Consider the following 16,019-nt stretch of genomic DNA (forward strand, 5'->3'; position numbering starts at 1 on the left):
AATACTATAAATAGTTATATATACTTTTGTGAGGAATAGGAGAAAACATTAGTTTTGGTACTAAGTCTGACATAGTAATAATGGTTTGTTATTCTATTTAAATAAATTCAAGTTACTTTTACTTCTAAATCTTAGTCTCATTGAGTCATTGTATATAATGAATGAACTTCTCTCTGCATCTAGAATGGTATTGGATATGTACTATTCTTGGCAGAATTGAGAAAGTAGTCACTTTCTGTGTGGCCTAATATTTTTGGGCAATCCCAGCTGAGAAAGTCTGGACTATACCATCTCTTGAGGTCTTTCCAGCTCTAAATTTATTTGATTTTGTATTTTTTCTACAAAATTAGCTAGATTTTGTACTTTGTAAAGTTAGGGGAAAGGATCACCTTCTTAGATGTGATGCTAATTAATTTTTGAGAAAAATATCTTGGTATTCATTTTGCAGTAGAAATTCCTACCTGCCTATTTTATCTTGCTCTGTAAGAACCAGAGTCATAGTTGTGCTCAACCCATTTAAATCTCTAAGAATATTTATTCTTAGCCTTAATATGAATTTTTGGCATTGTTCTAGATAAAGGAACACATTTCGAAGAGAACTGTCTTTTGTTAAAGTTGGGTGTTTAAGGATAAAGACAACTTTCCCCTTTTAGAGTGATAAATAAGTATTAGATAGGCAGTCGTAATACTTTTGTTCTAGGTATTCATTCATTTGTTCAGTCATTTATTAAATACCTATCAGGTGTCAAGAACCAATGCCAGGTTTTGGATATAAAAATGGAGAGGGCTAAATAGCTAGATGATCTTGGATGAGACTGTTTATATAGGGTCTTTTGTAAATCTAAAAATGCTATAATTCTTAGGTAGTCTGCAGGCTGTATTTTGTTCCTCAAGCCCTTTGGTTTTGACTCCCCATACCCATTTTTTGTATTACTACTGGCATCTTTATTGCTCTCATGACCACTACAATTTTTCATTGTGGTGTGTAACGCATATGGTTAAGAGTGGGCTTTGTGGAGTGGCACAGACTGGGGTTTAGTTTACATCTTTGTCTCAGTGTTCTTTCTCACATATAAATGGTGATAATAATTTCCTACTTCCTAGGTTTTTAGTAGGATTAAATGAATACATGTAACACACCTAAAGACTTTTTTTTTTTGTATAGTGTCATCACCTTTTCACTGAGAGTAAGTCTTGCAACATCTGTCTTCTTTTTAGGGTGTACTGTAAATAATGAGGATATTCACATGCATTTAAACATAAAATATATTAAGGTGAATTATAGTCACGTAGTTTTAAAGCTGTTTTTACAGAGGCCTTTCTGGCAGTTCTCTACTTTGATTTTGAGCAAGATTTTTATTTCTCTACCACATGATTTAATAGTAGTAGAGTGTGTATCAAAACTAGCTTGATCTGCTTTAGTAGGCTTAAAGATTAATAACTATTATAATTTGATATTTGACTGTAAACTTAAGTAATGAGAAGTCTTTGTAATAGGACTGTTGGTAAATATGTTTGTGAAGAAGTATTTTTAGTAAATAGAGAATATTTAATAAAATGTTTATTTTCTCTTTATATTTTAGCTATTTGGACATTTTATTAAATGGTCAATGGACTTCCAGAAGTTATTTTATACATAACCTGATCCAAGGTCTTCTAGCATATGTTATTAATAATGTTTGGATGTCACAGTAGTGACCTGATTTTTAAAATGTAATATCTAGTGATTGCTCATAGGCTGTTTTAGGATTTAAGCCTATGTTAGTTTATTTGTTTCATTAAAAAATTTAGTGTTGTTGGTATACAAGTACTGTATTAATCAAGCTATTAAATTGTTTTGGGAATAAAATGTTTAACATCACTAAATTGTTTTTAAATTATTTTAAGGTATAAATAAGATAAAATTTGTGACTTTTAAAAATTTTCTCTGCCTCAAAGAAGAATTTCAATGAAAAAATAAAATTAATTTCTCTTTTTGATATTTTTTAGCTATGCAAAAGCAGCTTTTTGTTTAGAGGAGCTTATGATGACTAATCCACACAACCATTTATACAGTCAACAATATGCTGAGGTAAGTGTTTTCAGAAACAACAATTGTGTATGATTTTATTTCTGTTGCTGTTGGGTATTATTCTTATTATTAAGAATATTTTCTTCATGACAGTTATATAAATATTTAAAACATATGATGAACATTGAGTTGTGGGAATAAAAGTTTAAAATTTTTAATATTGTAATGGAAATACTGACTTTTAAATTAAAAGTTCTATTTAAAACAGTGATATTCTTTATAGTTTTATATTTGTATACTATTTTCTTTCCTAATTAATCAGTTATGTCACAAGTGTCACCATTTAATGGCTTCTGAGACATTTACAATGATTATGATTTTTTTAAGCCCATGTTCTAGGAAATTCATATTAAGGCCAATATTTTGGGATGTGAGAAGTAATTATTTAATTTGCTTACTATTAAGAGTAGCAGTGCAATTGAATGCTGTAGGATAGGAAGGACTTTATAAGAGGACAGTTCAAGTATCCTAGATTTATAATTCTGGTAATAGAAAATATAATGTTGTAAGCATTTGCAATGCAGTTGAAATAGAAATTGTACTAGCTTTTTTATTGTGGCAGGATTTGATCTTAATGTTCATAGAATAGAATAGTTTTTTGGGGGAGGTTATGTTTTCAGTTTTAAATTAGTTTTAACAACCTGAAAGTGAATTCTTTTAGCATCTTGCATTTGCTTACAGAATATTTGTTTTGATTACTTAATGCCCATGGTATATTTCATGGCATGCTATATTTCAAAGTAGTAAAATAAACAGGTTTCAACACTCTGCAATTTTTAACAGGTTAAATATACCCAAGGTGGACTTGAAAACCTCGAACTTTCAAGAAAGTATTTTGCACAGGCATTGAAACTGAACAACAGAAATATGAGAGCTTTGTTTGGGCTTTACATGGTGAGTTGTGGTGCATGTTTAATGTTATTTTACAAAACCTGTCACTTAAAATCTGTTTAAATTTAACTATCCCCTCCAATCACTTTCCTGTTGTTTTTTGTATTTTATTCATGAGTAGGTATTTTTTTTCCTCTAGTTAATTATGAGCAATAGGTTGTAAAGCAGTTTATTTTTGAATGTTAGTACATCCTGTTTGACATTTCATTGTAAAGTATCTTCTGTCATATCAGAATTGAAATCTGTCCTTTTAAAATTAAATAGTAACAGATACAAAACTATATTATATATTTCTTAATTGTTTTGATATTCTTGGATTTGTGCCCAGCATTATTGTATTTCTTACCTAAATTATACTATATGAGATATTTTTAAACTATGCCAATAAAGGACATACTAGAAATAAAATCTCTAATATGTCAAATCTATTGTTTATATATGCCAAATGAAGAGCTTAGGAAAGTCAATTAACAAGAGCTATGGGAAATAGAGTAATAATTTGCTGTGTTTTAAAATATATATAAAGTACGCACCTCTCTCCAATCAGAAAGGCTGGGAAAATAAACTTTAATAGGTCAGTGCTTTGAAATTGTGATTTATCCTTGTCTTTCTATGGACTTTGATGAGTGTCTTGTTGGGGCTCAGTGAAAAAGAATTGATTGAAGAAATGGAGATAGGAAGGAACATAAATAAAATAATTTTTAGGAAGGAATGGCAAAATATAGTTAGAAAATGGTTTAAAGGGATTTCAAGAAAATTTTCCTGGACTTGACCAGAGCCAATTGTAGTGGCTTAGTGATACAGGATAGTAGCAGCATCTCTTTACCAAATAAATTAAATACTAATTTTTAAAGCTGTATGACAGCAAATTATTAGTAATAATAGTTTATACATAGCACTTTATGTGTCAGGCATAGTTCTGAGCTCAGTTTTTTGCCTTAAATCATTAAGTTCTGATATCAACTATTTAGGTAAGTACAATTATTACTGCCATTTCTCAGATGAGACACAGACAAAGAGACACAGGAAGACATAACATATGATCTTGGGGGTTTACAGATTCTGTTTTGGGGGTTTGTCAGATCCCAGTTTAAGAATCTCTCATTTAAATACATTTTTAGAATGGCGTGGGTTGATCAAATTGCAGTGACTAATCGATTCTATGGAACATAGTCTGAAAACTCTTGATATAGTGAAAAGAGAAATGGTTTAGAGATAAGTATCTCCTTTATTTCAAAGACTTTCATTAACTTGCTTTGGTCATGTCAAATCACTCCTGCTGGACTTAAGTTTTTTTCACCTGTTAATGCAGGAAGTTGGAATAAATTATTTTTGAAGTTTCTTCTTCTGTTAGTATTAAAAAATTCTAAAATTTTGACATTGGAAAGCTGATGTAATTCAGTAACAAGAAATAACAACAGTAATGTCCTACAGTGATAAAGTGCTTTTTGGTTTTTAAAGTTCTCTTCCATGGCTTTTTTACTTTAAATGATATGCGATTTTACCTTTAAGAGCTGTGGCCAATACATAATTAAATAATTTTAGACATTATTTAAAATATCCTTTCTCTTTTCATTACTTTGGATTATATTTTAAAATGCATTTTTATTTTTAAGCATTAATTCTATTTAACTTCATTTTTATTTTAAAAATTGTTTTGGTACAGATTTTTAAAATTTTGTTATCATTCCCAGTGCATCCATGATCCTTATGTTTTTGATTATCTTGACTAAAAAAAGGAATTCTGGTTTTGATATTTCTGTTTTGTTTTTAGTCAGCAAGTCATATTGCTTCTAACCCAAAAGCAAGTGCAAAAACGAAAAAGGACAACATGAAATATGCTAGTTGGGCAGCTAGTCAAATAAACAGAGCTTATCAGGTTAGTATTGATAATTTTATCATGTAGGTCAGTCAATATATTTCTTAGTTTTTTTGTCCCTACAAACTGCAAACTCATATGTTTATTGGCCATTTGGATATCCTCTTTCATGAAGTTTGTCGTCTTCTCATTGGTTTGTATGGTTTCTTATTTTTTTAGTTTTCTGGTTAGGAGCTCTTTTTTGGTTCTATATGTAGCAAATATCTCTCACACCTTACTTGCTTTTGCTCTCACATGATTTTGATGAATAGAAATTCTGAAGTTAAATGTGTTTAATTTTATTGAACATTTCCTTTATGGTTTATACTTTTTGTGTTCTATTTAAGAAATCTTTTGCTAGTCCATGGTTATAGTCTTGTGTGTCTTCAGAATTTCTGTTCTTTTACTTTTCACATTTATATACACAGTCCACTTGGAAATGAATTTTGTTTATCCTGTGAAGAGTCAGTTTCTCCCCATGTGGATATCCAGTGTTTCTGTCCATCTCTGTATTCTATCATGAGTCCCGTTTCCTGGAAGCTAGTTCCATGTAGTAGTTAAAAGAAGATCACAGATGTTGGATCCATATTGTCTGGGTTCAAAATTTGGCTCCGATATTGACTGACTATGCAACATTGGATAAATTACATTAACATCTCTGGGCCTAGCTTTTTTTCTGCAAGATGGATTAATAAAAGTATTCTGAAGATTAAAGGAGTTCAAACAATTTTCACGAAATCACATTAATATACTTTACATTGTGTTTATTAACCACATACTTTGAATTTACTTTATAATCTGCTCTGATTGTTGCAATAATAATAACAATAACTAATTATAGTAGCAAACATTTATAAATAACCTATTATGAGTTAGGCACTTTCTCTGTTTTACAAATGAGGAAAGTAAAGCATGGAAAGATGATATAACTTTCCCAAAATGACACAGCTGGTTAAGGACAAAGCTGTTTTTAAACCCAGGCAGTCTAACTCCAGAGCTGGTGCTCTTAAGGGTCACAATATACCACCTCTATTAAAAAAAGTCTGTTAGAAATGTATCTAAAGCTGTCATTATAGTCTTCAGCTCTCTCCACAATTATTTTCTCACAATCGATATCCCACTCCCGCTTGTTTCTTTCATTTCAGACCTAAAGCTTTCAATAGTAACTTAACTCAAGAATTTCATTTTTTTTTTCTTTCTCCCTTTTTCTTCAGTAATACAAGCCCCTTTTGATTAGATCTCTAGGCAAACATGCCCTTCCCTGCCTTCTGATATGCACTTTACCACTAGATATATATCTAATATTTCAGTATTTTAAGCCATTGTTCATAGAACCAAACCCTGTTCTTTGGTAATATTTGCTCTCGTTTCTCTCTCTCTCTCTCTCTCTCTCTTTCTTTCTCTCTCTCTTTAATAGCATATTATTAGATTCATTTTTTTATATTTCATAAGGTCTTATTGTATAAAGTCTCAGTGTTCTTTGGAAAGAACTCAGAGCATCACTTGTGCTCTTCAGTCTTTGAGTTTTGCACTGTAAACTCCATACTACCCAAAGATGTTTTGCACGTCTTTACTGAAGGTGTGATTTGCCTTTTCTTTCCCTGAAAGGATAATACAGGAATTTTTCTCATCAATTTCTCATTCATTTTGAACACTACCCTGGGAAGATAACACACCTCTCAATTGGTCATGTCAGGTTCTCTTATAGCAGCTTTCAGTATTCCTCAACTGGAAATCACCTATCATGCAAAACTTATTTTTACTTCTTGACACCAGTCACGGGTTTTAAATAAAATCTATTGGTGCTTTTGAAGTTTTCATATTTTATGATATCTATATAGAGATTCTGTGTTTTCTTTATGTGAATCATATTCCATAAATATTTGTATTCATTACCTTTTACTAATTGATTTGCTTATGATTCAGTAGGTAGGCAGTTTGGCTTGATTGAGATCAGTTAAGTAATTCTGCTAGTCTCTCTGGGCTCATTCACATTTTTGCAGTAGGCTGGTGGTCAGTGGCCTTATTTAAACGGCTGACAGGTGGCTCTCTGACAGCTGGCAGTGCCGGGCCTTGTGTCTCTCATTCAGCAGATAAACTTGGGCTTATTCACCTGGTGGTCTCAGGGTTCCAAGCACAGCAAAAAGGCAAACTCCAGTGGGCACACTTTTTAAACCACTGGTTGTACCACAGTTTCCTAATACTCCATTGGTCAAAGCAAGTCACATGGTCAGCCCTGGTTCAAGGGATGCAAGACTTCATCTCTCAATGAAAAGAGAAACGTGATCATGGGCAACTTGTCATACTATTGTATAACTCCATAAGTCCCATCCTGTTGCTTTAGTTTATTTTGCCTTTTTCTTCCACTTTATTGAGGTATAGTTTATGCACAATAAAGTACACACATTTTAAGTGTACAGTTTGAGTTTTGACAACAGTATACACCACTCTCATCACCACTCCAGTCAAGAGATACAGCATTTCTATCACCCCAGAAAGTTCCCTTTGGTCAATTTGCAGTCTGCCCCACCCCCCACAGCAGGCAAGCACTAATTTAATTTTTTATCACCAAAAATTAGTTTTGCCTGTGCTAGAACTCTATCTAAATAAGATCATTGGTTATATGCTCTTTTGTGTCTGGCTTCTTTCACTAAGCACGTTTCTGAGAATCATCCATCTACTGTTTTATTTCATTTATCCTATTGCTTTGTCTACCCATATTATTTTCCACAAATTGTGTAAAGGTAAATTTTAGCCCAGTGTATTCCAGTTATTACAATCGATGAATCACTAACCTCTGAATTTAATGAGGAAGCTTTTATTGTGTGGTTGTTTTTGTGCTTTGTGAGTTTTCTTACAGCTCCATCAGAAAATTATGAAAGAATTTACTTAAGCAAAATATTAACTGTATGAAAACAAAAGTACAGAATTTGTCAGTAATGTGGAAAAATATAACTCTCAGCGTTTGACACTTTCATAGATGAATTTCTGGGATCTAATTAAGAAGTTCATGATTGATATCTAGTCATGTATATAAACCAGTGTAAAGAATATAACAAATATTTCTTATTGTAATGTTTTTCTCAATATTTATAAATAAGAGAAAAATGAGGTTTTTAAGAACTGCTTTTCTTTGTTTTTATCTAATAATGAAACAGAGTATGGCTACTACTTACTCTTCAATTAGTTAATTGGTTTAGCATGTTTAGTAGAAGCAGGCACGTTTGATTAATGCTCATGAAAAACTTGAATGAGAACCTACCAACAATAATTTCCGGATAAATGCTTCTTCAGTGCACTGTTAAATTTGTCTGTGCTAGTGATCCATATGTTATTTATGATTGCAGAGGTGAGTCTGTTACTATTCCTTTGGGAAATAGAAAATTAGATTATGATTTGTGGAAAAAATACGATTCCAGCTTAATCAGTTAAATTGCCATATAATTCTGGAATGGACAAAATAATTGCATGTCAGGCAAAATTCAAAGTGATAGATTTATATTTCCAACTTTCTTTTTATTTGTTCTGACACAAATAAGTTAGTTTTATTCTAAATCGCACTGGTTGTCAGTAGTGTTGACACCATCTTAGGTGTTTTTTTTATTAAATTGACTAATTTTAAAAAATCACACTTCCTATTATTTTTATTATATTTAAGTACAAATCAAGAAAATGCTGTATTTTTAAATACATGTTATGACTTTAGCTCCACAAAATTTTATAATTTTTACTTACCTGTTTAAAAAAATTAAATGTTACTATGTAGTATCCTATTTTGTACCCCTCCCCCAACCCATCAAAGCTTTTTCTCAGAGTTAGACCTTTAAGTATCTGATTAGGACCATTCCTGTTTATATTGGGTAGTCAGTGATGAAAGAAAAGGCTTTCTGTTCGTGGTAAATCCTTGTGAGAGTGAGTTTATCAACTGGATAATAGAAGAAATGAGCATGCCCCACATCCTTTATTCACCAAGAGAAATCATGAAAAGACAAAGTTACCATATTTTGTAAGTCTGACTTGTTTTTTTAACATTTGAATTCCCTAAATTAGTGATACTTTATGAAAGGCAAAGTGATTTTGAATTTTATGAGAAGCTTTTCTCTTTTCCTGGTATTTCCTCTAGAAACCTTATTTACTTTTATCAAATCAAGATTTAACCACAGAAGCTGATGGTTTAGGAAGTAGGAGTATCATAATGTTAAGCTGTAACCAGAGGGGTCAGAGGCAGGTTACCAATTCCTGAAGCCTGTTGCTTCTATGATGTTACCTGTGCTTGATCACTTAATCTTTCTGAACAGGTCATGAGAAGTTTGGCAAATTAAGGTAACTACAAAAGAGAAAAAACACATCGTAAATCAAGTACTAGGTACTTAAGACAGCATTGCTATTTGAAGGAATGATCAGTAACTTGAAAATGTATTGAGAGGTTAGATGTTAACTTCAATATACTAGATGTTGCTAATACCACATTTTAATCAATACTTTAACTAGGGGGAAAACATTTAGTATAGATATAATAAACTTTCCCCCAGTCATGCAAGGAAAGCTTATTTATCTAGTAAATCTGTTGCATTAAATAAGACTGCTAAATGATGGGAATTATCAGTCCAGTTAGAAAACTCATTTTGAAATCAGCATGGGGTATTCAGTGGTGTTTTTCCCAGATTATGTGTACTGTATTGACTTTAATATGCCATGAATTTGCTTTTAAATATACAAAGTTAGTACTTGAGGCATTATATTTTATTTTCATTATAAAATTCAATCCTAGTTTAGTTTTATAAAGTAAATTACAACTTAATAAATTAGAAATGCATATTTTAAAATGTGTTTACATTATTTTAATATGTAGAATAGAGTTTTACTTGACAGCTCTTTGCTGCAAAAATATATCATTTAGTCAACTAATAAATCAAAAAATTTTTTAAAAACTATGGCCTACTTTAAATAATTTAGTGATTACTTGCAAGTTTAAAATGTTTAAAAGAAAGTACTTTCATTTACATTGTATCTTTGTTTGAAATTGTAAAAATCTATGTAGAAATTAGATAAGCAGAAATGGTCCACATTCCCACATAAATATAAGCTAAATTTTATTTAAAATTATACTTTTTATTTCATAAGTGTTTGGGGATCTGAGTAGAATAGTTTAAAATCAAATCCATGATTTTTATAGGTTATCAGACTAAAATTCTTAGACTGGCCAAGTACATAGTGAAATCTTTGTACACTTCAGCTGAAGAGGAAACCTTAATGAAAATGTCCTTAAAACCCAAATTTTATTCTTACTGAAGAAAAAGAACATATTTGATTTAATGCTAGTGATAAAATAGTTAATGTTAAGTTTCATTAACAATGTGAAGGTAAAATTGTGATTCTGAAACTGCCAAAATTGACCCTAATTGAACTTTTTTTTTTTTTTTTTTTTTTTAATAATTAGTTTGCAGGTCGAAGTAAGAAGGAAACCAAATACTCTCTTAAGGCAGTCGAAGACATGTTGGAAACATTGCAGATCACCCAGTCTTAAGGTTTCAAAAACTCTTTGACATTAGATTTCACAACTGCGCAATTGAACTTATTGGCATGTGACTTATTTACTAAATGCCCAGTCCTATTTATATACTAATTTTCTGTTAAGAAGGCAGTTGTAAAGAATGTGTTTATATAAACCTAAAAATGCCTTTTTATTGCTAAGCAGGAAGATGGGGGAAATCCATGAAAGAGATATTTAAGACTTATTGATTGTACATCAGTCTCTTCATATCACATATATATATATAATAACTGCTTTTAAACCACAATCCGATGTAGAAATAACCTTGTTAAATAAACCATGATGATTTATTAAACTTGCTTATGAAGATTCTAGATTCTTTTTGTTATACTCATAGTGAATATATTGTTTGAGAATTGAGTTTCTAGTTAACTCCTTCTCACTAGTGATAAAAAATGCGTAGCACACATCACTGACAGGAGCATATTATTTTAACTTCGTTTATAGTGTCAGGTTGGATTTTACTGTGCATTCCAGTAGGCTATTTGAATTGTTTGATTTGCTGTAATGTTATCCTGATAAATCTTGCTTAAAATATGTCACTCTCCAAAGTTTACCAATCTCTCTTTGTAAAATTTTTGTTTTAACATAGGACATAATTGAGATTTTTACATATAAAATGTCTTAAAGTTAATGTGTGCTAAAACACTTAAATTTAATCTTAACACGTTATATTTATTGAGCCTTTTAACTAAGTTATGTGAAAGAATATTTAAGGATCATAGAGAATAGGGATTAAAGGGGTTGCAGTGGCTAAGTTATTTTTAGTTTTAGAGAAAATGAGAAAATCTAAACTATCTTTAAAATAAATTTATTACAATTCTTGTATTCTATAACCTTCATTATGCTACCTTCAACAATATTTTGCATGTTTCAGTAGAATAGAAAGGACTTTGAAAGTTAAACACTTTATTTAGACACAAACAAGTTTTTAAAATAGGCAATTGTTCATTCAGAGCAAATATTTTTTGTTAGTATTCGTTTGTAATTTTTACATATATTTAAATTTAGTGTAATTAAATTTTTGTAATAATATACCAAATCTTCTACAGACTTGCCATTGCTGGATTTGGGCAAGTGAGGATTGTGGAGGCATTGACAACCTGGAAGCCTTTAGGAAGAAAACTATTGGTATTATCAACTTCTTTTAAACTTCTGAATAATTTTTACTTTCAGTAAATTATTCTCAATATCTAGTCTAATTTTTCATGTTACGTTCTTTTTCATTTTATTTTGCCATGACTAATGAACAGCTGATTAATCTGTGAAGGGACTCTTCCCATATGAAGAGACTTCTTCTCCACTAATCTTTGTTATCACAAAGATATATATTTTTGCACATATAATTAGTAACTGCATTTTCAACATTTCAGATTTATGTTTGCTATAAAGAAACTAGTGCCTGCACATTGTCCCACTGCCTTTTTTCTCTCTAACCTCTTCCCCATTAGTTATTAGATTAGTGTTTACTTTAGCAGTTATACTTGTGTAATAAGTAATTGAGTGCCTTCTATAGCTGTCAGCCTTAATTTCACTTTTTTTCCTAATTTTTAATAAGTTCTTGCCAAGAACTTTTACTTATTAAGCACTTTGTCAATGTGTAATAATTTATAAACTTCAAGTTAAAAGTTCTGGTAATTCTATTATGGCAGACAATGACCTACTCTACGGCTATCTCTATTTCTTCTGTGTTAATAGTACCCTATTTTGTTCAGATAGTGGCAAAGATCCCTTTCTTTTAGCAAAATTAGGACCTTACCCCAACCCGAGAGGGTGCATCTTGATCTGAGATAGAAGTGGTGGTTTCTTTCCTTATGATCTGTGATTAGTTGAAGGCAGAATTTTTTGCAGTGAAGGAAATAAACTGTATCTGTGCTATCCAACATGGTAGCAACTAGCCGTATGTGGCTATTGATCACTTGAAATGTGGCTAATACAACTGAGAAATTGAAATTCTAATTTTTAAAAATTTATATAGCCACATGTGTCTTGTGGCTACAATATTGGACAACGTAGATCTAAGGTATGGGATGTGTCATAGGCTAATCAAATGAATGGAGAAGCCTACTGGGAAAGGCATTCCTTTAAAATTAAAAAGTCAAAGCTCTATAAGGTGACACTTTTTGACACTTTCTCCTCCTCTAGTCTTGAAAGCCAAGAAGATGCCTAGAGGTGCAACAGCCATCTTACAACCATGAAACAGCAAATGTGAGAATAATAGTTACATTTCAAAGATGGAGCTGAAGAAGGATTAGGAAGACCCTTGGGTCCCTGGTGGCATAGTTGGAATACATGAACCAACATGAGCAACTGCCATCCTCTGCACACATTATTGCATGAGAAAAATGAACTCCTGATCATTTAAGACACTGTATTTGGTTTTCTGTTACTTTAGCCAGGGTATGTTTCATTAATATTATATTCACCATTTATCTTTTTTTTTAAACATACAAAACTCTTATTTCAGACATGTCAGAAATGTTATTTCAGAACCTAATAATTTAAAGCAAGCCAATAATTTCATATAACAAAAGAAGTAATATCGTATTGCAGCTTAGCACCTAGCATTCTAAGCCAACAGTGGTGGGAAAAAGGCATATTTACATAGTTTTAACCATAAGATAAGAATAACATTGATTAAGGGGCAGAGGAGGATGTAGAAAAAAATAGAAATGGAAGACCAGTGTTTCAGTATGTTCCGGTTATACAGTTCAACTTTTTATTGGCAAATATTTCAAAGAATCGTTTTCCTCTAATGCCACAGCCCACTTAACTATCAAAGTAATTTCATCTTACTTTATTTCCTAGGACAATAGATTTTAGAAGGGACTTTGGAGATGATATAGTCGTACTTCATTTTAAGGTGAGGAATCTGAGATTCAGAGAAATTAACCTCTTCAATGACAGAGCAGGTACTAGGACCAGCATGTCGGGGGCTCCCGAAGTCAGTGCACTTTGTGGTATCCTCTCTTGATACATATATCTATCCTATGATAGGTTTTCTCTGCTTTAGAGTGGTGAAAGTGAGAGCCAATATCTGCAAGGGTCATAGCTTGCTAGCAGAGCAGGGATTATAATTCAGATTTTCTGACTTGTAAAACAATTTTTAATTAAATAATAAAGTCAAAAATTTTATTTTAATTTAAATTAAATTTAAACTAAATTACCTATATAAAATGTTATTTCATTTATAGCCAATATGAGAACTATTTCAACACATTTAGAACCATTTCAAAACTCTTTCACTTTGAACCTCCGATGTGCCTCGTCTACCTTCTTACTTTTGGCAGGTAACCTCTTGTTATGGGCTGAATTGCGTTCCTCCATTTTCATATGTTGAAATCCTAACCCCCAGTACCTGACAATGTGATCAGAGTCTTTAAAGAGGTAATTAAAGTAAAATGAGGTCTTCAGGATGGTTCCTAATCTAACTGGTTTCCTTATAAGAAGAGGAGATAAGGACACAGACACACAAAGCTCTTGTGAAGACAGAAAGTGTGTAAGCTGAGGAGAGGGTCCTCAGAAGAAACTGACCTGGCCAACAACTTGATCTTAACTTCTAGCCTCTAGAACTGTGAGGAAATAGATTTCTATTGTTTAAGACACCCAGTCTGTGGGGCTTTGTTATGGCAGCCCTATCAACTAATAATACACCACTCTTACTATTTCAGAGAAGAGAGATCATCAGATAAAAACATACCCAATATTGATATTCTATTCCTGTACTTATCTTCACCCCTTCTCTCCTCTTACAGTAGAAGAAAGTAGCCTACCCTTTTCTGATCACCTACCACTGTCCCCCTCATTTTCTTTTTAGCCATATTTCAGTTACATGAGCTTGCCACTACTCCGTTCTACCACAGAGCATCCTGCTTCCCCCAGAACTTCACACCCCTTTCTTCACACTTGTCCTTACACTATTGCTTCATGGTCTCTTCTCTCTCTTATTTCAATTAAATTCTATTAATACTAATATTCACTACCACTTTTTAAAACATCCTCCCTCATTTCCACAACCCTTCTTCCTCTACTAACTCATTTCTCTTTTTTTACTGATTTCTTTAGTTGTCTAAGCTTGTATTTATTCTTCCCATCCCATTCTTTAAATTGCTCCAGACTGGCAGTTTTTTGTCTCCCCTTTCTTTGAAGGACTTCAGTTCCATATCACAAATCTAATTCTGTCTTTTAAACCATGACCATGTTCCATCTATCTTATTGTTCTGTACATACTTTTCAAATCTGTCCATTTCTCTCCGTTGACACCACCCTAGTCTACCATCACCTGACTCCTGGACTACTACAGTAGCTTGATAGCTAGATTTCCTGTATCCTCACTTCACCCCATCCATTCATTCTCCACTGCAATCAGAATGTGACTAAACACCACTAATAATACCCTTTTGCTCCCCCTCCCTTGTTAAAATTCTTCCATTGTTTTCCATTTTTTGACTCTTAACATGGCCTTTGAGATTATGTATAGTATCAAAACTAAGAGGAGTATTCATTGGCTTGTAGCACTGGCAAAAAAAAAAAGGATTCAGATTTCCTTAACTGTAAACTGTCCCCTTTCATTTCCCCCTCTCTGAATTCAACATCACTTAAAATTCCATGAAGTTGTTATGCTTCCTTCTTCCATAAACTTTTTGTACCCATTCCCTCTGTATAGAACAAAGCATTTCTTGATTCCTCTTCCAGAATGCCAAGGTCAGACTCCTCTATCATACATATTTTTTTTGCCTACTTGTAATTTTTAAAAGAACATTTCATTTCAAAATACTTTGACTCACAAGAAGTTGCTAAAATATTACAGAGATTCTCCCTATTAAAATATAGATTCCCCCCATTATAATATTTTATGTAACCATGGTACATTATCAAATCAGGAAACTGACATTGCAACAATATTATTAACTCAGGTACAATCTTACTCAGATTTTCCAATTTTTATATACATCTTTTTTTCTGTTTATGAAATGTTATCATATGTGTAGGTTTGTTACCATCACCACAGGATGCAGAACTTCAACATCACTACAAAGAAACTCCCTCTAGCTACTCTCTCTCTAATAGGTACACCCTCATCTAACCCTAGTGCCTGGCATCCATGGATCTGTTCTCCATAACTATAATTTTGTCACTTTAAGAATGTTATATAAATGAAATCAAAGTATGTATCCCTTTGAGACTCACTTTTCACTCAGCATATTGCCCTTTAGATATCCTCAATGCCGTTTGTGTCAATAGTTTGTTCCATTTTATTGCTAAGTAGTATTCCATTGTATGAGTGTACCACAATCTGTTAATCCATTCACCATGGAAGGACATTTGAGTTGTTTCCAATTTTTGCTTACTGCAAATAAAGCTCCTGTGAACATTTATGTAGTGATTTGTATGAACGTAATTTTTTATTTTTCTGGAATAAATAACTGTGATTGTGGGGTTGTATGGTGAATGAATAGTTAACTTTATTAGAAACTGCCAAGCATTTAAAGAATAAATAACACCAGTTCACCATGATCTCTTCCAGAAAATACAAGCGGAGGGTACACTTCCCAACTCATTATATGAGGCCAGCATCACCCCGATACCAAAATAAGAAAACAACAAAAAGACAGTATAAGAAAAGAAAATTACAGACCAATACT

General features: G+C 32.1%; 1 protein-coding gene across 1 annotated transcript in view; it reads left to right on the forward strand.

Moving 5' to 3' along the window:
* EMC2 (ER membrane protein complex subunit 2) overlaps positions 1-10,669 on the forward strand; it is a 47,763-nt gene extending 37,094 nt beyond the window's left edge. Inside the window, exons 8-11 of the mRNA XM_063079796.1 lie at positions 1,990-2,071; positions 2,855-2,965; positions 4,737-4,841; positions 10,261-10,669. Coding sequence (XP_062935866.1) covers positions 1,990-2,071; positions 2,855-2,965; positions 4,737-4,841; positions 10,261-10,347 — 385 coding nt within the window. The 3' untranslated portion in view covers positions 10,348-10,669. The remainder of the gene's footprint in view (positions 1-1,989; positions 2,072-2,854; positions 2,966-4,736; positions 4,842-10,260) is intronic.
* The last annotated feature ends 5,350 nt before the right edge of the window (positions 10,670-16,019 follow it).

Source organism: Cynocephalus volans, chromosome 15 (genome assembly GCF_027409185.1).
Source record: "Cynocephalus volans isolate mCynVol1 chromosome 15, mCynVol1.pri, whole genome shotgun sequence".
Lineage (NCBI taxonomy): Eukaryota > Metazoa > Chordata > Mammalia > Dermoptera > Cynocephalidae > Cynocephalus > Cynocephalus volans.